At 39.1% G+C, this 27506-nt stretch overlaps 2 protein-coding genes across 2 annotated transcripts in view; both read right to left on the bottom strand.

Moving 5' to 3' along the window:
• Nucleotides 1–27506, bottom strand: part of LOC124257589 (low-density lipoprotein receptor-related protein 1B-like) — a 186555-nt gene that overhangs the window by 147431 nt on the left and 11618 nt on the right. Inside the window, exons 2-8 of the mRNA XM_046691687.1 lie at nucleotides 27191–27346; nucleotides 25165–25280; nucleotides 16055–16195; nucleotides 14756–14896; nucleotides 11796–12041; nucleotides 11146–11314; nucleotides 9477–9610 (exon numbers count right to left, since the gene is read on the bottom strand). Of these exons, the coding sequence (XP_046547643.1) occupies nucleotides 9477–9610; nucleotides 11146–11314; nucleotides 11796–12041; nucleotides 14756–14896; nucleotides 16055–16133 (769 nt within the window). The 5' untranslated portion in view covers nucleotides 16134–16195; nucleotides 25165–25280; nucleotides 27191–27346. The remainder of the gene's footprint in view (nucleotides 1–9476; nucleotides 9611–11145; nucleotides 11315–11795; nucleotides 12042–14755; nucleotides 14897–16054; nucleotides 16196–25164; nucleotides 25281–27190; nucleotides 27347–27506) is intronic.
• On the bottom strand, nucleotides 1255–8365 carry LOC124257590 (multiple epidermal growth factor-like domains protein 10). Its single transcript, XM_046691689.1, has 6 exons — nucleotides 8233–8365; nucleotides 7326–7441; nucleotides 6573–6717; nucleotides 4213–4494; nucleotides 3669–3719; nucleotides 1255–3009 (listed from the first exon to the last, which is right to left on the bottom strand). Exons 3-6 carry the CDS (start codon nucleotides 6697–6699, stop codon nucleotides 2972–2974), a joined length of 498 nt encoding a protein of 165 aa, XP_046547645.1. The 5' UTR covers nucleotides 6700–6717; nucleotides 7326–7441; nucleotides 8233–8365; the 3' UTR covers nucleotides 1255–2971.

Genomic DNA, 27506 nt, shown 5'->3' with positions numbered 1-27506 from the left:
GAATTGTCTTGGAATTAATCAGGAATGCGTTCGCATTGGTTATGGAGGCGATAGGTTTACACAACGGGCGTATATGTTAGCGTCAATGTGTAGCATGACTGAAATATGTATTTAGGTAATTCCCAAACACCTAAATATATCACTTCCTTTTCAAATTGAGTGAAAAAATGTATTTATGTTATCATGATAACAGTTCCAAACATTTTGACGTTTCATCATCCAGGAACTGAATCGATAGGATTAAAAGTATACGATGGGATTAAACGATACCAAACAACGTACATCTGTATATTTTGGCTTTTAATCATGGCATACTCTTTGGTGTTTTTAAGCCCTTTTGAATTTCTTGAAACATTTTGATCATTCTGAAATAAAACTGAACTCAATTTGCAGAGAATATTGAAATCGTTTGAAACTTGCCTCAGTGATTAACGTTTAATGCACACTGATTGTGACATATACAAGCCTACAAACGAAAAGGCGAGTGTCGCATGGAACTTTCCAACGATAACATTGAAGATTTGGTTGATGTTTAACATCACACTCAGAAACATTCCAGCTGTACGGTTTGCAAATAATCGAGTTTGGACCTAACAATCCAGTGATCAACATCATGATCATCTATCTACACAACTGGGATGCGATGACATGTGTCAACCAAATCTACCCAATCCACCCGAGCCTGACCATCCCATCCAGTTAGTCGCCTCTTACGACAAGTATTGGTTGCTGAAGACCAATTGTAACTCGGATCTTCACGGGTTGATAACACAGAGGAACAAGAATGGTTTAGCATGCTGAAGCAATGAATGAAAATTAAATGTAAATACCGTAAGGAACTGACAACAGTGTGTGATGTGTGTGATAGCAGGCAGTAGCCATTGTTCATGGAATGTATCCGTCAATGTCAACAGAAAAGAGCGATATCCAACGGTGGTCAGGTGCACAAAGAAACATGGTCTATTTGTGACTCAAATGATCATTCCTCTCCTGCTGAAAAGTACTGCACGCTGTCCATATTACATAACATTTAATACATGTAGTTGGTTCTTTCATTGTTGTTTAACGCTGAACCCAGCAATGTTCCAGCTATATGGCGGCGGTTTGTAAATAATCGAGTCTGGACCAGATAATAAATGTAAGTGAATGACGTCAAATACACATGAGCAGTGGTAAGCATCGAAACATGGATGATAAAAAGGAAGTAGTAATGACATGCTATTTACTTACCTTTAAAAATAACGATCGTTGCAGTTTACTGTTTATGAACTGAACTTTATTATTCAAAATGCACGTACACGTATTTGATGCATACAGAAATCAGTACCTGTGCATACAATCGGAAAACGCTTTCACTGTTTGGATACATTTTGTCATCTGTGGTTATACATTCCTTTCGTCTTTCAAAGAAAATATTTTTCTCTTTGTAAATATGTTTCACATTGTAACATAGATATCTTCAACTATCACATGTAACCAACAAATTTCTTGTTTCTTGTCACGCCCAGGGGGTCCTTTCACGAAGCAACGTTTACTAAGGTTAACCTTCACTCCCATTCTTTAACATTGCACTAATGTTACCTTAGTGACTTACGATCACCTTTGTGCTTTGTGAAAGGAGGCCTTATTTGCCTTAGCCAGTAAGTCGACTCCAGCCGACAGTGTTATTCAATCTGAGAAAAACCTCGTAACCATGTAAATGGCTTTGACCGATTGACCAAAGACGAACTGAAGGAAACGTAACTAGCTGCAAACAACAACTGAATAACCTCATTCCACTTTTGTAAGTTCAAAAGCGGTCGATCATGGTCATATTTAAAGAACATCATGAAATCTCACGATGTACCTGTGACTCAAAGTGATATGCTCTGGAATTGACCTTTTACCTAGTTCCCAACTCACACAATGACCTGCGAAATCAACAGGACAGAAGTTGCAACGTAATCAGTCTGAATGTCAGAGATTGTGCTGCTGAAAGGAACCCATAGGCGCAAATATATCCGTAGAACTATAATTACATATACTGCCTAATTGATATATGTATGCAGATGATATCTGTCATATTTGTCACGCTCTGGTTAATATAACATATATGGCTATGTGATTAAGGCATGAGAACAGTAGTTTTTATATAGTTTTCAACATATCATATACATTGTATACTAATCTTATTCTTTTCAATTTTATTCAACCCAGACATAAATGAGGAAACGTCTAAACAGAGTAACACGACAGTTTTTACGTGTTTACGTGCAATCCCTTTCCAGTTACTGGTATGCCTTTACACTAAACGCAGTTTAGACATTATTAAATCACAATATATATAACATCTATCTGAATAGGGAAAAAACATGTTAAACGCCATAAGCAAGAGTGTTAACTAACATTATTACATAATTAGGATGGCTTTTGAACCGTAACCTATAGGTGACGATCCGGAATAGAATTGGTCTCCAACAACTCATGCTTGTCGTGAGAGACGACTAATTGGATCGGGTGGTCAGGCTCGCTGACTTGGTTGACAAATGTCATTTTATCCCAATTGCGTAGATCGATGCTCATGATGTTGATCACTGGATTGTCTGGTCCAGACTCGATTATTTACAGACCGCCGCCATATAGCTGGATAATTGCTGAGTACGGCGTTAAACATCAACCAAATCATCTGTGGTATGGTTGGAAAACGGCGTTAAACAACAAAAGAAGAGGCAGAAGTTGACCCGTAGCCACTAGAGCCTTTCGCGCTTCTGACCCATGTATATGTCCCCACATGGACATAAAGGGTCAAGCCCTTCCTGGAGTGCGTCGTTGTAATATTACAGAATAATAACAGAAGGCGACTTTAGAATACCGCGTAGGTCACTCACTTATTAGTAAAAAGCAGACAGCTTAGCTTGAAACAATACATTAAGACATTGATGCAGGATATATCTGGGAAGATCATTGTCTGCATGAGTCGAATCAAAGACTGCTAGAAGATCTTGGATACAGCAACGATGATGACAGCATCTGGAATAAGTTAGAATACACGGTCACTGGGTTGTAAACAAAAGCATGCATGGTGGGTGATACAGGAAAAGGCATTTTCGCAAACCCAAAAGCTCTCCAGTAGTTGTACATCATCGCCTACAAATAGTCTGACAAATTATATCAAAGCACGAAAGGAGTCTTCAATATGCAACCATAATCCCCATGAGAGGGCAGTCTATATGCACGCCATTAAAAATTGCTTAATTTACCCCCTGATTCAAACGTTGTATATTGGTTAATTTCTAAATTCGCAAACAGTCGCCAACAACTGAAGTAATAGATTATCAAAAATAGAAGAGTGGTGAGTGGGTGAGTGAATGTTGTTTAATGCCGCAATCGCAAATCGTACTACAGAAGAATGTGCAGGATCAAATGAGCAAGAATCCACATGATTGACGTAGAACATCACCCATCAACCATGTGGCAAAACTTGATCATTACAAGAATGAATCCCTCAAAGTATATATATATATATATATATATATATATATATATATATATATATATATATATATATATATATCGCGTTTTTTCTTACTTTGAACATCCATAGAAGCTACCTCTTCATAATATATTTTGAAAAGATGTTTTCAAGCGATTACATGATAACACATTTGTCACGAAGTAGAAATACTTACAAATAGCCACAGAGCCTGTCTTGAAGCTGCTTGCCGAGTCCTTTATAGCAGCTAGGATTACAAATACACACTAAGTCAAAGGATCGAATAATTTGTACATATATTTTAAATCAAGGAATACTCAACAGACCAATTGTCAACTGAACAGGACAAAATTGGCTCAGCCATCGAGAACACAACTTTCCTTCAACCCGTTTCCATCTACTTCCACTACTCCACACAGAAATGTCTCAACACGGTAGTACAAATACTAGGATACAAATGAACGTGGTACGTCTCAAACAAAACCGGAAGTAATAGCGAATGGAATTGATCGTACAACGTGTAGACCACAATGCATTATGGTCGTATAAATAGCTTCACACTTTGAAAGTTACCAAGCTTTTAGTTGTCCACTTTAAAAACACGAAATCAAATATCGTAATGAATGTCATTACAAGTATCATAATATTTGATTAAAATTGATGCTGCGATAATGTATCGTTGGATATTAAGCCATAAGATCTCTTGTATTGCTACATTCGTGGTCCAGTTGCAGACTCACCTGCTCTCTGCTGGCATTCCTTGCCGCTAAATTCTGGCTGGCATCCAGCAGGACATGCGCCGCTCACAGTGTCACATTCGTCTCCATTTAGACAGTAGCCACACTGCCTGCCACATCCTTCCCCATAGGTGCCTTGTGGGCACCTCCGCTTGCATGTTGCACCTCTCCATCCCGCACTGCACCCAGCAGGGCACGCACCTGTACTGGAGGAACATGACTCATTAGACTTACAGTTGCCACACCTGTACTGGCAGCTACTTCCATACAGTCCCTTTGAGCAGCCTGAAATAGATTCACCTCATGAAATATCTAAATCTAAAAAGAAGCTGCGTCATGGACTACAAATGATAATGTCTGAATCTCGTATACGCTCGATGCTACGTGCTAATATATACTAGGCGTCATCAACAAAAGGTCAAATGTAATATAGAATATGTAAAGAAAAGTTTCTCAGACATAATAGAACTGATGTTTAATATGTTGTCATCATAATGTTTAATATGTTGACAAACGTGACACAACGCTGTCTGAGGCTGCTTCATTCTCAAGCCAAAATGGCAACTGAGGGAAATTTGAATTTGACAGCTTGACATGAGCTTCTTGCTGTTACAGATCCCGGATCATGAGCTTCTTGCTGTTACAGATCCCGGATCATGAGCTTCTTGCTGTTACAGATCCCGAAAAGGTGATTACGTTGCTTACTCGAAGCGATTCATGGCTTGCAACGCACCCCATATAAAAACTTCCAAGGAGAAAGTATTATCGGTTTGTAACTTGATAAATATATATCCTATTATGATCATAGCACTTCCGGTATCGACAAAAACTGCATCTCAGTTTACAGCAAAACGTAAATGTTGCTTTGAAAAATATATCAAGCTAACTCAAGTCTAAACACATCCCACAGTCAGCAAAAGTTTATAAAATGGGGCATTCGGTGGAGAGGGTACAAAGCTCATCGTAATTCCCACCATAAGGATTAATAAACTCCATTATTTACAGACCGCAGTCATACACCTCAAATACTGTTGCGTTTGGCAAATACAAACATGCAAACGCGATGCGTCATGTGTCGAAAGAAGCGGGGATAAAATCCATTTAATAGTTTTGTTGACTGTTAGAAAACGTCTTTAGTTCAATATGGCCTCTAACCAAAGCACATTGACACGAATCTAAGATTGATTGATCTATGGCGGCGGTCTGTCAATAATCGAGTCTGGTCCAGGCAATCCAGTGATCAACGTCATGTGCATACGATAAAATGTGTCATCACCCGATCCCGTTAGTCGCCTCTTACAAGCATGGGTTACTGAAGACCAATTCTAACCAGGACATTCACAGGCCTAATCTAAGAACAAGTACCTGGGCATCATGCGATGTTGGCACATACTACTAGTTTGCAGTCTCTCATTTGCAAAACCAATCAGGATCTACATTTTGGAACAAACCTTTTGTGAAACTTGAATGTAGAATCAAATGAAAGATGATGGCAACAAATCGGATATCTAAAAGCAGTTAAAGGGTTTTGATGCAGGAAGAATCAAGACAATTACTGCAAATAACTGCATTGGCTTGAGTCGGAGGAAACGATTGCGGAAGAGAACTAACACAAAACGTCAAATAAGCTATGCACATGTTGAATCCACTATGCCTACCATTTTTATAAGCCCAACGACACACGTTCTGAGCAGTATTCGACACAAAGCCGTTACTGCAACCACTTTACATGATAACTCACCATTAAAAATATACAAGTTTGAATCAATCTAGCAGCCATTGAAGATGTATCACAACAATGATAGCATTGAAGTAAAGAAGATGGGCACGAAGTAAGTAAAACAAAGTTTGGAATCATTTGATGAGTCAGGAGGAGTAGACTTTGGCTGTACTGAGAAACTGTCAAAATGCATGTCCAACAGCTTGGTACATGTACGTTCAGGCAACATTGATCGGCATTTGATACCACTGAGCATGACAAGGCTTGAAGTAATCCGTCAGTTGATTTCTGAGGTACTTAGAGTGCATGTATGTATGTATGTATGTGTGTGTGTGTGTGTGTGTGTGTGTGTGTGTGTGTGTGTGTGTGTGTGTGTGTGTGTGTGTGTGTGTGTGTGTGTGTGTGTGTGTGTGTGTGTGTGTGTGTGTGTGTGTGTGTGTGTATGTATGTATGTATGTATGTATGTATGTATATATGTATGTGTATGTTAGTATGTATGTATGTACTGAAACATTACAATATGGCTTTGGGACCAGTATCATGATAGTTCACGATAACCCATGAATCCGCATGTTCGCCTTCAGCAGAGTAAGACATGTTTACATAATTAGCACCCGATCATGGCTTGGACCAATGCACTTACCTTCATTGCAGAAGTTCCCAGAATACCCCTGCGTCACACCCGACCAAGCAGGATCCCGTGGTCTTCTCACACAGAAAATTCCCACCCGATGTACAGTGACCACACACACCTGTACAGCTGACGCCATATCGTCCAATAGCACATCCTGCACAGAAATGTTAATAAATTATGAGGTACATCACCTATAATTTGCTTTTACCTTTGAAATCTTTGACACCTGGAACGGATCTAACAATCACAGTAGAATGGGACAGGTGGCAATAGTAATATGTTAAAGTAGTTAATATGTTAAAGATGTTGTAATACATGCTAATACTTTTACTGTCCTTGAATATTCACCAGATCACCCCCCATATGAACTAGATGTCTTCTGTATTCGAACACATATCCACACTATACCGTCGCGATCTCCAAATATGTACCATCATCACGACAATTTTATAAAGGTGCCATAAACATATCGTCGCTGTACCACCAGTTTTACAATTAGCTACTGTATTCTACAGTTAACTTGGTTTTATTATTCAATACAAATTACTCAAAAGATATTCGTGCGGTAGTACAAGAAAATCGCTATATGAAAACATACCTTGCAGTATGCGAACAATATGCAGTGTTAATAAACATGTACGCTTGACCAACATAGTCAACATACTATGAGCTATACTGTATCTCTTTAGTGTATATTTATGAAGACGTAGTTTCTCTTGCACTCAATCATCATACACGTAGGCATATTGGAAGTTTGTTTACCTGTCTCTATTGAATTTGGAGAGAAGACGTGGATCCCTGTTATCTGGTTGAATGATCCAGAAGAAAGTGTAGCTGTATGGGTATGATTGTCATTTTCAGGGATCACGAGGATGTTCCTGTAAAAAGAACTCTGAATGGAATCTGTGTGCCTGATGAACGTATCATCGTGTCAGTTATCAGCGTATCCTTTCACAAATGAATGAATGATTGTTTGGTTTGGTTTCTGTTTTAACGCCGCATTCAGCAGTATTCCAGGTATATGGCGGCGGTCTGTAAATAATCGAATCTGGATCAGACAATCCAGTGATAAACAGGCTGAGCATCGACCTATGCAATTGGGATACGATGACATGTTCAATCAAGTCAGCGAGCCTGGCCACCCGATCTCGTTAGTCGCCTTTTACTACAAGCATGGATTGCTGAAGATCAATTCTAACCCGGACATTCACGGGGAATGAATGAATGAATTAATGAAATCGTTTATTTCAGTGTATCAAGCATACAATATGAATGATATGTCACAGTGACAAACATCACATCGTAACGGCCGTGCAATGCAACGCTTTTACTAATGCATATATGTTAGTCTCATCCCTATAATACTGAAATGAAGTTAATCAAGAGAAGAAAGTTCTAATACAAACTAAAGGCTTTCAGTGAGTGAGTTGTGTTGAACGCTACTGTGAACGTTTAGGCCTTTTAACGCTGATCTTCAGCAAAGAGTAATTATTGAAACTGAGGAATTGACAAGAAGTCTCAAATTATGCAGGTAAAATCAAACATAACCTTTTCAACGTAAGCCTTTTATGGCTTATTAAATAATCGAAGAAATGGCCTTGTTTGCATGCTTGTTCTTGGCCATACACATATGCACTGATTATACAAATAGTGTAAGTTGCTATCAAACCTGTTAGTTCTATCAACATCGTAGAGGAGGCCGTTGAAGACCGCTATATCCATGAAGTGAGGCTTTGGTCACTCTGTCCGTGTAATGTGTTTTCCTTTGTGTGCCATCCTTCATGATAGAGTACACGTTCCCTGCTGTATTCGCACCAGTAGAGACTGACTCGGCTCTCACATGATTAAAATCATATCAAGAGAGAGGTATTAAGGATTTTGTGTCCGAGGAAAATATTTCACGATTAAACTTGACACAGATGCATAATTGATACAAATATATGTTATGTTCATATAATTAAAACTCAAATACATGTATATATGTATAACACATTTAAGTGAAAAGTTATCTTATTGTGCATTATTTTTCTAACAGTACGTAGATTAAGATCTGTGAAGTTTGAATGCTAAGTACACAAGTCATTATTGATTTAGGTTACATAAAGGACTATTGTCGGTTACTGCGGCAAAATATGATTACTGGGTCCCCATTCACAAAGCGTTCGTAACTTTTACGACCTGTCGTAACTCTATAGTTTACCATTGGCTTACGAATGTCGTAGCGGAACGAATGCTTTGTGGATCGGGACCCTGAAGTCGATTATTCAATACAAAATGATAGTACTTTTCTTCGAGGTAGATTATAATATCATACACGTAACAGTAACGTATAATCAACGTAGATGTGAGTAAGTATAATCTATGCTGATGATATACTTTTATATTCAATGTGGCTCTAACAGCCTGTGTGTTCCACGATTTACACAAAGATGGAAGAAATTACTTTCTTCCTGGAAAACCATTTGCAGACATAAAATACAATGAAATAGTATATCTGCGATGAACACGTACCTCTGTTACCATTACCGAATTAAAATGATCAATTGAGCGATGATAATTCTACTTTAAGAAGGATCATATTATATGCTCATAAATCTATACTTATACAAGCCTAAATCATATATCTATTTTGCTATTTGTTTTGTAGCTTCAATCCCATATGCTGGGTTGACTTGTCCTGAAATAGTCAACCGGCCTTTCTAATTATTATGAGAAAATTATAACAACTAGTACTTTTAAAACTCCACTGAAACTGAGCACATGAGTAATACAAATTACCTTTATATATTCTCTTTCATTTCCTTTACCATTTTCAAATGTGCTTGCTGTTATCATGAATCTGTGCGTTTTAATAATGGGGAATTGGAGTAATTTATGCATTGACATTATGTTATGAACCAATCCTCAACTCACTTTTCTCGTTGATGGTAACCCCCATTGGTGCATAAATGGTATTAATGCTCTTTGATACGAGAATCCTTCTTCCAACTCCATCATAGTTGCAAGAACTGATTGTGTCAATCGAATGATCAACCCAGTACAGTTTCCTGAAATGTAGATGTAATGCCGCCTACAGCATTCTCAAAGTCAAAATAGATCCAATTGCAAAGAGTAAAGAATTGATATTCACATGTTTTAAAGTGAAACTGTTGGAATTACTAACCCAAAATGTTACATGCAACGTCTATGCCGAAGAGCTTCACGAACGTTAATTCTTTCTGAACTCTAAGAACTCATGCAGAAAACAGACATGATCAAAAACAACTGGCAACATGTAACTTTTGATGCATAACTGTATACATCCGTACATACAAGCAGTGCAAAGCTGTGACAGTATATAACCGAACTGTGTCACAATATAGCATAAATGTTGTGCAATATGATGGAAACAGACGTAGAAAAGACACAGTAAAGGAAACAGTACCCGCTTGGCGTTAAGGGATTATTTTCAGATCAAAGTTAGTATTTTGAAAAGTGTTTTGATTGTCACCTACACGTCAAAAACAGTTGCTAACACCTTGTTACGACGTCAATTTATCATCGCGTTAATATGTATTATGTAATAAACTGCGGTTACAATTTACCGCAGTTTTTATTACAATTTTCCGCAGCGTTACTACAATTTGCCGCAGTTTGTTTATTACTTTTTAAAGCGTTATTACAATTTACGTCGTAACACACCTCCTCAGTTTATTTCTATTTCATTGAAGAAAATGTAATGTTCTTATCTTCCTGAATACGTAAACTCGATGTGCTGAAACTTAATATGTTTCAAATATGAAATAGATGCAAGAAATTCTCATTATAGTTCTGTTTATACTTATTCTTCTCATAGATATTATTTATTGTCCAAGTTTTCCAAGACTGATGTATATATTCTCAGCAACCTGCAATGACAATATGTTCGGGGGCGGATACAGCTTTTTGAGTGAGTGAATGAGTGAGTTAAAATTTATAGTCACATCGGAAATATTTCAGCCATATTGTGACTTAAAAAGTTATAAATTAACAATGAACACAATTACATTATAAAAAACACCTGTCAACGACAGTAAAACAACTAGATTATCATCAGGAATAAATTTAAGACTAGTAATTAAATCTAAAATATTTTACCTATAAATAACAATACAATATAGAAACCGGCTATAGATTGCCAACAACTGAAGGAAGATCACCATACTAGTCACCATGGGGACTTACAGTACATTTGCTTCCTGCATGGGCCCTAGCTGGATTTACATTAACCCCTCAGCTGTTAGCAATTGAGATATATCTAGCCATACATTAAAATTACACATATTCTACGATTAAAAAAACAGAAAGTTGAAATTTACTTTGAATGTTTTGGGACTTACGTACCCTCTCAGGAGGACGATACAGCTTTTTGAGAAAGGGGGGATGCACACTATTGAGAAAAGGAGGGGTGCACACTTCATTTTCACCCGACTTTCAATTGTCATTTAACAAACTTTCAGCACAAAAGGGGTGGTGCGCACCCCTGCACCCACCCTCTGGATCCGCCTGTGATGTTGGTGTAACCGGCAAGTTGTACCATTGCTAGCAATAAGAATGCTCTTACCTGTCGATTTTGTCTGCTATGATGCCTTTGGGGTAGATCACATTTGACCTCACGATCGTTGTTCTTGCAAACCCATTCATATTGATGCTAACAATGACTTTATTTCCTCTGTCCGTGTCGAAGATCTTGCCGGCACTACCATCAACACTGAGACCTTCCGGGTAAGAAACTGAAACGTACGTTGCGTGAAGCGATCATGCCATACGTTTGGATCCAAAATACTTAGAAAATGAAAAATCCTTCAAGGGCCCCATCATTCCAGATTAGACAAGAAGGGAAAACAACTTGCCTGTTTGATTATCTTATCCAGAGGTAAGCCCATAACAGTCTTTGATGTCTAACACTATGGATAGAAAAGTTTTTCTGCTCGGGAATGTAAGGTATTCACGACTCCATGGCCAACAATAACACAAAAAGTAACTCAGACTAACAAAGAGTTACTTTGCTTTATCACTTTAGAATTATTTCAGTAATGTCATGGTGTGGCAGTTTATGTGGGGAAAAGCCCAAAGTGATGAAGATCTTTACTACTGTGGTAACCCGCAAACCTGACAAGCGTAATTAGGGCTAATATTAATCGGCTATGATAACACTAAACACTTCCACTCATTTTACGATATAACATTTTTCTTGAAAACGAATTCACCTACTGTTGTTTAGCTTTGCTACAAGTGTATTATCTCCAGCAGTGAGATCAGCACTCCGGATTTCCTCTCTGCTGATATCCGTCCAGTAGATTCGTTTGTTGACATTGTCATAGTCAATGGCTGTGGGGGTGGTGATAGAAATAAGAGGGTGTCGTGTCAGCTTGTGGCCATAGATATCCCATCTGTAGACAGATCCTGGGGTGAGAAGCGTGTGGCGTTCGGTCAATAAGATCACAACTTCAGGGGGACCTGTAAACACAACGAAAACTGAAAATGTGTTGCATTACACAAACATAAGGGAAAGCCCAGTCTTCGCCATTTATAACATACCCACCTATCTTTACAAACTTATAGAGGGACGATGGGGTAGCCTAGTTCGCTCGTCACACCGAAGACCCGGGTTCGATTCCCCACATGGGTACAATGTGTGGTGTTCATATCTGGTGTCCCGTGAGGTGATACAGTACAACCAAAAAATATTGAGAATTTAAGATTGTAATTTTTTATATTTTTTTGACTCATTACTCACGTATTAATTGTGAATATTAGCAGAACATAACTCCAGATTCAAAGACAGGTGAACAGTTAGTATTTTGTCAAGTCACCATGGGCAGAAATGCAGGCTTCAATGCGGCGGGGCATACTGCTGATCAAAGAAGTTAGAAAGTCGTGGTCCATGCTGTCCCAATATCGGACCACCTCTTCTTTCATTTCAGCAATATTTGTCAGATTTTTCTTGTTGACATATTCCTTCATAAGTCCCCAAACATTTTCGATTGGATTGAGGTGAGGGCCATAGCTTGGCCAATCTAATAATGTCATATTTTGGGTCCGAAACCAGGCCTGTGAATGCTTTGAACGATGTTTTGGGTCGTTGTCCTGCTGGAAAATCAAAAATTTCCATAGAACACGTGAGCAGATGGAAGTAAATGTCCCTCGAGAATACCTGTGTACCGCTCTCTGTTCATATTCCCTTCAAATACACAGACGGGCGTTGCCCCTAATACAGATATGCCACTCCACACGTTAAATTTCGGACTGTACTTTGGGCGCTGATACAAAGGTTTATCAGTTTGTTTGGTCCAGAATTTCAGTGTATTAGGAAACGGCCACACAGAACTTTCATCTGAGAAAATCCCATCCCATGCTATAAGTACCAGTGCAACCCTCGCTCCTTTTGTTCAGGTTCAATGATCGGTGATGGAATTCCTCGACTTTTCTGCCAACCCATTGCATGCAGCTCAGTTCTAATTGTCTCCTTACAGACAGCCACAGTTCCTCTGTCAATTATATCCAGCCTTAAGTTTTCTTAACTCCTTCGTTGGTTTTTAGAAACAAGAATACCAAGCCGCCTCCTGTCACCGACGGTCAATTTGCTGGGCCTACCTGCGCCTTCCTCGTGCTCAATGCCATATCCATTTGCAATATATTTCAAAACACGATAAACAGTGGACAAAGGGATGCCTGTTCTACTTGAAATCACTTTAGCTGATCTGATGTCCTTGTTATAATACTCTAAAATCAAGTTCCTCTTCTCTTAATCATCCATACTGAGGATCACTGAAAATGTCGTCTGCTAGCAAGTAAACCAAAGGGGGATAACTCTTCACAAACTAATGAAAAAGGATTAACGGAGTTGTCTCTCTTGAATGAAACCAAGCACTTGATAGCTGGTCAAGGTTGTTTATACTAGAAATCCAATTAAACATATTCCCAAAATTCTCAATAATTTCTGGTCATACTATATTGCTGGAATATTCCCCAAAGTGGACCCTTATTTACTCACTCTCTCGTGACTTTTATCCTCTTATTTCAGGCAGTTGAACGTTGTGGGCACTGCTTACTATTTAACTGACACTGGTCTGTTTGGTTTTGTTTCTCTGTGCTTTGGATAAAATGCATTCAATTGATTGACCTATCAAACATTTTACTTGGGTATCTTTATAGAACTTTTTGTTTTTTCCCGCTTTTCCAAATGTTTTCCTTATCTTACTCTAATTTCATTGGTCAATGACGCTTTAACAAGTTTGCGTGTCACCCCCTCCAATGAGGGTGACAACTGGAAAAAATATTACCCGCTGCCACTGTAACCGCCAAACTCTCCGTCGAGAAGTTGTATCGCTAACAATCGTATGACGTCATAATATGACGCATGCAGTGCCCGGAGTTCGAAAACCGTTCGATTAGCTGTTTTTGAGTTCTCTATGTACAGATATATTTTACCGACTTTCACTTCTTTATTCAAACTATTTTATACATTGAATCGTTTTCACACTCAACTTAAACATAATTAACCATTTTTATAGCAGTTTTAAGTTTGTCAGAATATGTTTCACTGATTTAAACAATCCAGTCGAGAGGCAGACGCCATTTTGTTTACATGTTATATAGTAGGTAGCGATCTTCAAAATGAAATAAAATGATATTTTGTACATTTAACATGGCGGTAAGATAAATACGTTGTATGCTTCTCCCTCGGGTAATACGCTCTGATGTACGCCTCTTTGTAGCAGCAGTGTCACCCGAGCTGGTAGGCGAGGGATGACACTGCTACAAAAAGGCTTACATCAGACCGTACCGGCTCGGGTGACACTGTTACAAAGAGGCGTACATCAGACCGTATTACACTCGAGAGAAGCATACAACTTATATTATTGTCTGGGTCGTGTGTTCGGTCTAGTTTTCGGTCTTAGCTTTCAGCTTAAAATGTATCAAGACATGGATAATTATATCGAGACATGGAATGTCTGCCTGGGTCTAAGCTACCCCAACACAAAGGAACATCAGTTATGTCACCAATTCCTGAAAGGAACATTTCGGCGTCCACAGATTGACCGTTACGTGAGCGTCCTCACATTGGCCTTTACGTGAGACATAGAATGGATACAAGAGTGTACTTCTTGGCATTGAATCCTATATGGACTGTCAAAATGTGTAGTTTATGGACCTTGATTTTCACATACCTCTATCCTTACACTTGTTCCCTGGCCAACTTGTTTGGCAGCCGCTTGGACATTGTCCAGTCTCATGATGACACGTGGTCCCTGTTTGACAATGTCCGCACAACTCAGAGCATTTATTGCCATATGTTCCTCGACTGCATTCTGTGATTTCATAACAGAAACGTACATTTTTAACTTTCCATCAGGTATATATATTTTTTATGTCTTTTTACCATTTGCATTGATAAAATTTGCAACTGTATGAAAATCAACTTTCTTGAATCGAGCGAGAGGAAAACTGAAGTTCTTCTTGTTGGATCCCATCGGCAATTACAGAAGATACCCGATTCTACACCAGTAGTATCATGCAAACAAGTATGGAATCTGAGCGGATTTTTCTACTCCAATATGACAATGAAGAATCAAGAAGCAGCAGTTTACAAAACAGGTCATTTCCACCTCCATCAGATTGGAAACTCCGCAGATACCTTTCTCAAGATGCAACTAAAATGCTAGCTCAATCGCTTATTATCTCGTGACTAGATTACTCTAATTCCCTGTTATATGACATATCCTCAACACTCCTTCACAAACTTCATCTCCTCCAAAATACAGCTGCCAGGATCATTACAAGGACACCTAAGCACCAACATATCACTACTGTTGTCAAACAACTCCATTGGCTACCAGTTCCCAGTTCAAGTTCAAAATCTTATTCCATATTTTCCAATGCCTCAAGACTCTGCTGCTTTATATCCCAAAGGCCTTGATTAGCTTCACACACCAAGCCCCTTCCAAAGACAAGGACCTTCTCCAAAAGCCTCACTGTAAAACAGCTATGGGTAAACGCAGTTTCAGATGTGCAGGAGCATCTATGTGGAAGGCTCTTCCAGATCATATCAAGTTATCAGAAACGCCATCAACATTTCGGACCAATTTAAAAACTCATTTCTTCAAATTGCCTATGAACATACTGTGTACATACAGTGATATGTGAAAGCGCCAGGCAACAGGGAACCTTCAACGCTATACAAATGACCAGATTAGATTAGATATGACAATGTGAAGACATGCATGGATAAACAAAGCCACAGCTGCATATTTTGCATTATATTGAAAATATCTATTACCATCACTGCGTATACCAGTATAAAGAGTACATTCGTAATGATACATTCGTCTTGCCTGTAAGAACTTAGTAACGTTACACTTTTTGGTCAGTCAACTGTATATGGCGGTGTGGTGGTCAATATTGATCAGTGTGATGACCATCCATACACCCCTTATTGCAAGTAACAATACGGTAAGCTTTATATTTACCATCAGTGCAGAAGTTCCCAGAATACCCTGGATCACACCCAGCCAAACAAGATCCAGTGGTCTTCTCACACAGAGACATGCCACCAGCACACCGGCCACACACACTTGTACAACCAGTGCCATATCTTCCATCAGCACAGCTTGGAGATGAAAATTAGTTATGAGAACATGCACCCACTGTGATTTAGTTTTTAACCGATGTTGATTTGACAATCGGAACGGAACACAAGTTCATCATTAATTCAAGTTCATTTAGAGACACCAGAAATATTACAGGAAATCGTTAGTTATGAGAACATACACCGACTGTGATTTAGTTTTTAACCGATGCCATCATTAATTTGACACACGGAACGGAAGACAAATTCATCGTTAAATTCAAGTGTAATTAGAGACATCAGAAAGTATCATAGCAAATCCTTGCCCTCAACATGCAAAGACCATACGATTACAGCAACATGAACCATACCCCGACCATGTATTCACCATTTCATGACCATTCATTCACCATGCATCGCCATCAATTCACCGTACCATCACCATGCACTCATTCACCATGCATTCACGATATCATGACCATACATTCACCATTTAATGACCATGCATTCACCATATCATACCAGTTTACAAAACAGGTCATTTCCACCTCCATCAGATTGGAAAACTCCGCAGATACCTTTCTCAAGATGCAACTAAAATGCTAGCTCAATCGCTTATTATCTCGAGACTAGATTACTCTAATTCCCTGTTATATGACATATCCTCAACACTCCTTCACAAACTTCATCTCCTCCAAAATACAGCTGCCAGGATCATTACAAGGACACCTAAGCACCAACATATCACTACTGTTGTCAAACAACTCCATTGGCTACCAGTTCCCAGTTCAAGTTCAAAATCTTATTCCATATTTTCCAATGCCTCAAGACTCTGCTGCTTTATATCCCAAAGGCCTTGATTAGCTTCACACACCAAGCCCCTTCCCAAGACAAGGACCTTCTCCAAAAGCCTCACTGTAAAACAGCTATGGGTGAACGCAGTTTCAGATGCACAGGAGCATCTATGTGGAAGGCTCTTCCAGATCATATCAAGTTATCAGAAACGCCATCAACATTTCGGACAAACTTAAAAACTCATAAAAGTTCATCATTAATTCAAGTTCATTTAGAGACACCAGAAATATTACAGGAAATCGTTAGTTATGAGAACATACACCAACTATGATTTAGTTTTTAACCGATGCCATCATTAATTTGACACACGGAACGGAAGACAAATTCATCGTTAAATTCAAGTGTAATTAGAGACATCAGAAAGTATCATAGCAAATCCTTGCCCTCAACATGCAAACACCATACGATTACAGCAACATGAACCATACCACGACCATGCATTCACCATTTCATGACCATTCATTCACCATGCATCGCCATCAATTCACCGTACCATCACCATGCACTCATTCACCATGCATTCACGATATCATGACCATACATTCACCATTTAATGACCATGCATTCACCATACCATCACCTTTTCATTTAACATATTGTCCCCATACTATAACCAAGATTCACCATTCCATGCATTCATCATACTGCTACCATACACATAACAACATCATACTGCTACCATAGACATACCAACATCATACTGTTACCAAACACATACAAAATCATACTGCTAACAAACACATACCAACACCATACTGTTACCATACACATACCAACATCGTACTGCAACGATACACATACCAACATCATACTACTACCATACACATACCAACATCATACTACTACCATAGACACACCAACACCATGCTGCAACCTTAGACATACCCGCATTATGCTACTACCATACACATACCAACAACATACTCCTACCATAGACATACCAACACAATACTACTACTATAGACATACCAACACCATACTGCTACCATAGACATACAACATCATACTACTGCCATAGACAAACCAACATCATACTACTACCAAAAGCATACAAACATTATACTACTATTATACACATACAAACATCATACTGCTACCATAGACATACCAACATTATACTGCTACCATATATATACCAACATCATACTGCTACCATAGACATATCAACGTCATACTACTACCATAGACATGCAAACATCATACGACTACCATACACACACCAACAAGATACTGCTACCATAAACATACTAACACCATACTTTTCCCATAGACATACCAACACCATACTACTACCATAAACATGCCAATATCACACTACTACGATACACATGCAAACATCATACCACTACCATACACATAACCACATCATACTACTACCATAGAGATACCAACAACATACTGCTACCAAACAGATACACCTTACGGCTACTATAGACATGCTAACACCAAACTTTTACCATAGACATACCAACACCATACTGCTACCATAAACGTACCAACATCATACTGATACCATTGACATACCAATATCATACTATTACCATACACATACCAACACCATACTGCTACCATATACGTACCAACATCATACTGCTACCATGGACATACCAACACCATACTGCTACCATACACATAACAACATCATACCGCAACCATAGATATACCAAGAAGATACTGCTACCACAGGCATACCAACATCATACTCCTACCATAGAGATAAAAAGCAACATACTGCTACCAAAGAGATGTCAACACCATACACATACCATACACATACCAACACCTTACAGATCCCATAGACATACCAACAACATACTACTACCATAGACACACCAACATCATACTACTACCATACGCATAAAAACAACATACTGCTACCATGGACATACCAACACCATACTGCTACCATAGACATACCAAAAACATACTGTACCATGGACATACAAACACCCTACTGCTACAATAGACGTACCAACAACATACTGCTACCATAGACGTGAAAACAACACAATGCTACCATAGACATACCAACATCATACTACTACCATAGACATACTAACACCATACTTTTACCATACCCATACCAACATCATACTGCTACCATAGACATACTAAAACATTACTACTACAATAGACGTACCGACATCATACTACTACCATAGACATACCAACACCTTAGTTTTACCATACCCATACCAACATCATACTGCTACCATAGACATACCAACACCATACTGCTACAATAGACGTACCAACAACATACTGCTACCATAGACATACCAACCCAATACTGCTACCGTACCCATACCAACATCATACAGCTACCATAGACATACTAACATCATACTGCTACAATAGACATACAAACAACATACTGCTACCATAGAGGTACCAACAACACAATGCTACCATAGACATACCAACACCTTACTACTACCATAGACATACCAACACCATACTTTTACCATAGACATACCAACACCATACTGTTACCATAACCATACCAACATCATACTGCTACCATAGACATACTAACACCATACTGTTACAATAGACGTACCAATATCATACTGCTACCATAGACATACCAACACCTTACTGCTACAATAGACATACGAACAACATACTGTTAACATAGACGTACCAACAACACAATGTTACCATAGACATACCAACATCATACTGCTACCATAGACATACTAACACCATACCGATACAATAGACATACCAACACCTTACACCTACCAAAGACATACCAACACCATACTCCTACCATAGACATACCAACACAATACTTTTACCATAAACATAACAAAACCACACTGTTACCATAGACATACAAACACCATGCTCCTACTATAGACATACCAACACCGTACTTTTACCGTAGACATATCAACACCGTACTTTTACCATAGAGATACCAACACTGTACTTTTATCATATACATACCAACACCATACTCTTACCATACACATACCAACACCATACTCTTACCATACACATACCTACACCAAACTCCTACTATACAAATACCAACATCATACTGCTACCATACACATAACAACACCACACTGTTACCATAGACATACCAACACCATACTCCGACCAAAGACATACCAACACCGTACTTTTACCACAGACATACCAACACCGTACTTTTACCATAGACATACAAACACCATACTTCTACCATAGACATACCAACACCGTACTTTTACCATAGACATACCAACACTTTACTGCTACAATAGACATACGAACAACATACTGTTACAATAGACGTACCAACAACACAATGTTACCATAGACATACCAACATCATACTGCTACCATAGACATACTAACACCATACCGATACAATAGACATACCAACACTTTACACCTACCAAAGACATACCAACACCATACTCCTACCATAGACATACCAACACAATACTTTTACCATAAACATAACAACACCACACTGTTCCCAAAGACATACAAACACCATGCTCCTACTATAGACTTACCAACACCGTACTTTTACCGTAGACATATCAACACCGTACTTTTACCATAGAGATACCAACACCGTACTTTTACTATATACATACCAACACCATACTCTTACCATAGACATACCAGCACCATACTCTTACCATACACATACCTACATCAAACTGCTACGATACACATACCAACATCATACTGCTACCATACACATAACAACACCACACTGTTACCATAGACATACCAACACCATACTCCTACCAAAGACATACCAACACCGTACTTTTACCATAGACATACCAACACCGTACTTTTACCATAGACATACCAACACCATACTCCTACCAAAGACATACCAACACCGTACTTTTACCACAGACATACCAACACCGTACTTTTACCATAGACATACAAACACCATACTTCTACAATAGACATACCAACACCGTACTTTTACCATAGACATACCAACACTTTACTGCTACAATAGACATACGAACAACATACTGTTACAATAGACGTTCCAACAACACAATGTTACCATAGACATACCAACATCATACTGCTACCATAGACATACTAACACCATACCCATACAATAGACACACCAACACTTTACACCTACCAAAGACATACCAACACAATACTCCTACCATAGACATACAAACATCATACTGTCACCAAACACATACAAAATCATCCTGCTAACAAACACATACCAACACCCTACTGCTACCATACACAAACCAACATCATGCTGATACCAAACACATACCAACATCATACTACTACCATACACATACCAACATCATACTGCTACCATACACATACCAACATCATCCTTCTACCATATACATACGAACACCATACTACTACCATAGACATTCCAACATCATACCACTCCTGTATACATACCAACACCATACTGCTACCATACACATACCAACATCATACCACTACTGTATACACACCAACACCATACTCCTACCATAGACATACCAACACCATACTACTACCATACACATACCAACATCATACAACTACCATACACATACTAACACCATACTTCTACCATAGACATCATAACATCATACTACTACCATAGACATGCCAACAGTATACTATAAACAATACACATACCAAAATCGTACTGCAACGATACACATACCAACATCATACCACTACCATACACATACCAACACCTTACAGATCCCATAGACATACCAACAACATACTACTACCATAGACACACCAACATCATACTACTACCATACGCATAAAAACAACATACTGCTACCATGGACATACCAATACCATACTGCTACCATAGACATACCAAAAACATACTGTACCATGGACATACAAACACCTTACTGCTACAATAGACATACCAACAACATACTGCTACCATAAACGTGAAAACAACACAATGCTACCATAGACATACCAACATCATACTACTACCATAGACATACTAACACCATACTTTTACCATACCCATACCAACATCATACTGCTACCATAGACATACTAAAACATTACTACTACAATAGACGTACCGACATCATACTACTACCATAGACATAGCAACACCTTAGTTTTACCATACCCATACCAACATCATACTGCTACCATAGACATACCCTACTTTTACCATAGACATACCAGCACCACACTGCTACCATAGACATACCAGCACCATACTGCTACCATACACATGTCAACATCATACTACAGCCATACACAAACGAACAACATACTACAACCATACACATACCAACATCATACTGCTACCATACACATACCAACATCATACTGCTACAATACACATAGCAACATCATACTACTACCATACACATACCAACATCGTACTACAACCATACACATACCACCATCATACTGCTACCATAGATATATCAACACCATACTGCTACCATATACATAACAACACCTTACCGCTACCATAGACATACCAACACCATATTGCTACCATAGATATAACAACACCATACTGCTACCATATACATACCCATATCATACTGCTACCATACACATAGCAACATCATACTACTACCATACACATACCAACATCGTACTACAACCATACACATACCAACATCATACTGCTACCATAGACATACCAACACCTTACCGCTACCATAGACATACCAACACCTTACTGGTACCATAAACATACCAACACCATACTGCTACAATAGACATACTATCACCATCCTGCTACCATAGACATATCAAAACCATTCTACTACAATAGACATACCAACACCATACTGCTACCATACACATATCAACACAATACTCCTACCATACGCATACGAACACAATACTCCTACCATAGACATACCAACAACATACTGGTACCATAAACATACCAACACCAAACTGCTATCATAGGCATACCAACACCATACGGCAACTATAGACATACCAATACCATACTGCTACCATAGACATACCAACACCATACTGCTGCCATAGACATACCAACACCATACTGCTGCCATAGACATACCAACACCACACTGCTACCATAGACATACAAACACCATACTGCTACCATAGACACACCAACACCATACTGCTGTCATAGACATACCAACACAATACTGCTACCATAGACATACCAACACCATACTGCTACCATACACATACCGAACAATACTCCTACCATAGACATGCCAACACCATCCTGCCACCATAGACATATCAACACCATTCTACTACAAAAGACATACCAACACAATTCTGCTACCATAGACATACCAACACCATCCTGCTACCATGGACATATCAACACCATACTCTTACAATAGACATTCCAAAACCATACTGTTACCATAGATATGCCCACACCTTACTGCTACCATAGACATACCAACGCCTTACTGCTACCATAGACGTTCCAACACCATACTGCTACCATACATACATCAACACCATACTGCTACCAAAGTCATGCCAACACCATACTGCTATCATAGACTTACCAACACCATACTGCTACCATACATACTCCAACAACATACTGGTACCAACATACACCAACAACATACTGCTACCATAAACATACCAACATCATCATATACTGCTACCATAGACATACCAATATCATACTGCTACCATAGACATACCAACACCATACTTTTACCATAGAGATAGCAACACCATATTGCTACCATAGACATACCAATATCATACTGCTACCATAGACATACCAATATCATACTGCTACCATAGACATACCAATATCATACTGCTACCATAGACAAACCAACACCATACTGATACCATAGACATACCAATATCATACTGCTACCATAGACATACCAACACCATACTGCTACAATAGACATACCAACACCTTACTGCTACCATAGACATACCAACACCTTAGTGCTACCATAGACATACCAACACCATACTGCTACCATAGACATACCAATATCATGCTGCTACCATAGACATACCAACACCTTACTGCTACCATAGACATACCAACATCTTACTGCTACCATAGACATTCCAACACCATACTGCTACCATACACATACCAACACCTTACCGCTACCATAGACATACCAACACCTTACTTGTACCATAAACATACCAACACCATACTGCTACAATAGACATACCATCACCATCCTGCTACCATTGACATATCAACACCATTCTACTACAATAGACATACCAACACAATACTGCTACCATAGACATACCAACACCATCCTGATACGATAGACACATCAACACCATACTCTTACAATAGACATGCCAAAACCATACTGCTACCATAGACATACCAACACCTTACTGCTACCATAGACATACCAACACCTTACTGCTACCATAGACATACCAACATCATACTGCTACCATAGACATACCAACACCACACTGCTACCATAAACATACCAGCACCATACTGCTACCATACATACACCAACTCCATACTGCTACCATAGACATACCAACACCATACTGCTACCATTGGCATACCAACACCATACTGCAACCATAGATATACCAACACCATACTGCTACCATAGACATACCAACACCATACTGCAACCATAAACATACCAACACCATACTGCTACCATACATACACCAACACCTTACTGCTACCAAAGACATACCAACACCTTATTGCTACCATAGACATACCAACATCATACTGCTACCATAGACATACCAACACCTAACTGCTACCATAAACATACGAACACCATACTGCTACCATAGACATACCAACACCATCCTGCTACCATAGACATACCAACACCATCCTGCTACCATAAAACTTCTCAACACCATACTCTTACAGTAGACATGCCAAAACCGTACTGCTACCATAGACATGCCAACACCATACTGCTACGAGGGTAGCATGGTGGTTAAAGCGTTCGCTCGTCACGCCGAAGACCGAGGTTCGATTTCCCACATTGGTACAATGCGTGAAGTCCATTTCCGGTGTCCCCTGCCGTGATATTGCTGTAATAGAGCTAAAGGCGGTGTAAAACCAAACTCACTAACTCACTCATTTAGTATTTTATGTATATTAGTTTTCGAGTTAGATTGCAATTCATCGGTCAGTTCATCATTCCCTCTTCACACATGTAGGAAAATAGAAAAACTTTTTACCTGTCTCCACTGAATTTGGAGAAAAAACGTGGATCCCTGTTATTTGCTTGAATGATCCAGAAAAAAGTGTAGCTCTATGTGTAGGATTGTCCTTTTCGGGGATCACAAGGATGCTCCTGTAAGAACAATTACGAATGGAATATGTGTGTCTGGTAATGGACGTTTACGAGACCTTACATTACAGCATGGTTCAACCTAAACTCATAGTGTCAGTTATCAGAGTATCCTTTTCACTATTTCATGTCTTTTGAATGGATGGATGGATGGATTAATGGGTATGTGGAAGGCGCGTGGTTGAATGAGTGGTTGAGTGTGTGGTTGAGTAAGTGGTTGAATGAATAGTTGAGTGAGTGGTTGAGTGAGTGGTTGAATGTGTGGTTGAATGAGTGGTTGAATGAATACTTGAGTGAGTGGTTGAGTGAGTGAGTGGTTGGAATGTGTGGTTGAATGAGTGGTTGAGTGTGTGGTTGAGTGAGTGAGTGGTTGAATGTGTGTTTGGATGAGTGGTTGAGTGAGTGAGTGATTGAATGTGTGGTTGAATGAGTGGTTGAGTGTGTGGTTGAGTGAGTGAGTGATTAAATGTTTGGTTCAATGAGTGGTTGAGTGACACAGATGCATAATTGATATAAATATATGTTACGTTCATACATAAATATATACAAGTAATACAAACTAACAAACTGAAATGGAATATGGTTCAACCTAACCTCATAGTGTCAGTTATCAGAGTATCCTTTTCACTATTCCATGTTTTTGGAATGGATGGATGGATGGATTAATGGGTATGTGGAAGGCACGTGGTTGAATGAGCGGTTGAGTGTGTGGTTGAGTGAGTGAGTGGTTGAATGAGTGGTTGAATGAGAGGTTGAATAAGTAGTTGAGTGAGTGGTTGAGTGAGTGGTTGAGTGAGTGAGTGGTTGAATGTGTGGTTGAATGTGTTGTTGAATGAGTGGTTGAGTGAGTGGTTGAGTGAGTGAGTGAGTGGTTGGAATGTGTGGTTGAATGAGTGGTTGAGTGTGTGGTTAAGTGAGTGAGTGGTTGAATGTGTGGTTGAATGAGAGGTTGAATAAGTAGTTGAGTGAGTGGGTGAGTGAGTGGTTGAGTGAGTGGTTGAATGTGTGGTTGAATGTGTTGTTGAATGAGTGGTTGAGTGAGTGAGTGAGTGGTTGGAATGTGTGGCTGAATGAGTGGTTGAGTGTGCGATTGAGTGAGTGAGTGGTTGAATGTGTGTTGAATGAGTGGTTGAGTGAGTGAGTGGTTAATGTGTGGTTGAATGAGTGGTTGAGTGTGTGGTTGAGCGAGTGAGTGGTTGAATGTGTGGTTGAGTGTGTGGTTGAGTGAGTGAGTGGTTGAATGTGTGGTTGAATGAGAGGTTGAATAAGTAGTTGAGTGAGTGGTTGAGTGAGTGGTTGAGTGAGTGGTTGAGTGAGTGAGTGGTTGAATGTGTGGTTGAATGTGTTGTTGAATGAGTGGTTGAGTGAGTGGTTGAGTGAGTGAGTGAGTGGTTGGAATGAGTGGTTGAGTGTGCGGTTGAGTGAGTGAGTGGTTGAATGTGTGTTGAATGAGTGGTTGAGTGAGTGAGTGGTTAATGTGTGGTTGAATGAGTGGTTGAGTGGTTGAGTGAGTGGTTGAATGAGTGGTTGAATGTGTGTTGAATGAGTGGTTGAGTGAGTGAGTGGTTGAGTGAGTGACTGGTTAATGTGTGGTTGAATGAGTGGTTGAATAAGTCGTTGAATGAGTGGTTGAGTGAGTGGTTGAATGTGTGGTTGAATGAGTGGTTGAGTGAGTGAGTTTTAATCAATGCGGAATTTATGAAACACAATAATTTATTAAAACTTTGTATGAATATTCGTTCTTAGCCGAGGTAAGAAACAATAACCTTGTCAAAGTAGAAACTCATAAACTGCTATGTCATCCTGTGGTACCTCATTTATTAAATAATCGAAGAAATGGCCTTGTTTGCATGCTTTTTCTTGGCCATACACATATGCACTGATTATACAAATAGTGTAAGTTGCTATCAAACCTGTAAGTTCTACAATGTAGAGGAAGCCATTGAAGACTGCTATATCCATGAAGTGAGGCTTGGTCACTCTGTCCGTGTAATGTGTTTTCCTTTGTGTGCCATCCTTCATGATAGAGTACACGTTCCCGTTGTATTCGCACCAGTAGAGACGATCGGCTTCACATGATTAAAATCATATCAAGAGAGAGGTATTAAGGATTTTGTGTCCGAGGAAAATATTTCACGATTAAACATCACACAGATGCATAATTGATATAAATATATGTTACGTTCATACATAAATATATACAAGTAATATATACAAACTAACAAACTG

The sequence above is a fragment of the Haliotis rubra genome, unplaced genomic scaffold (genome assembly GCF_003918875.1).
Source record: "Haliotis rubra isolate DU_JTF1 unplaced genomic scaffold, ASM391887v1 Scf668, whole genome shotgun sequence".
NCBI classification, from domain to species: Eukaryota; Metazoa; Mollusca; class Gastropoda; order Lepetellida; family Haliotidae; genus Haliotis; species Haliotis rubra.
The sequence above is the reverse complement of the archived record's forward strand: the minus strand, read 5'-3'. Positions and strand labels throughout refer to the sequence as shown.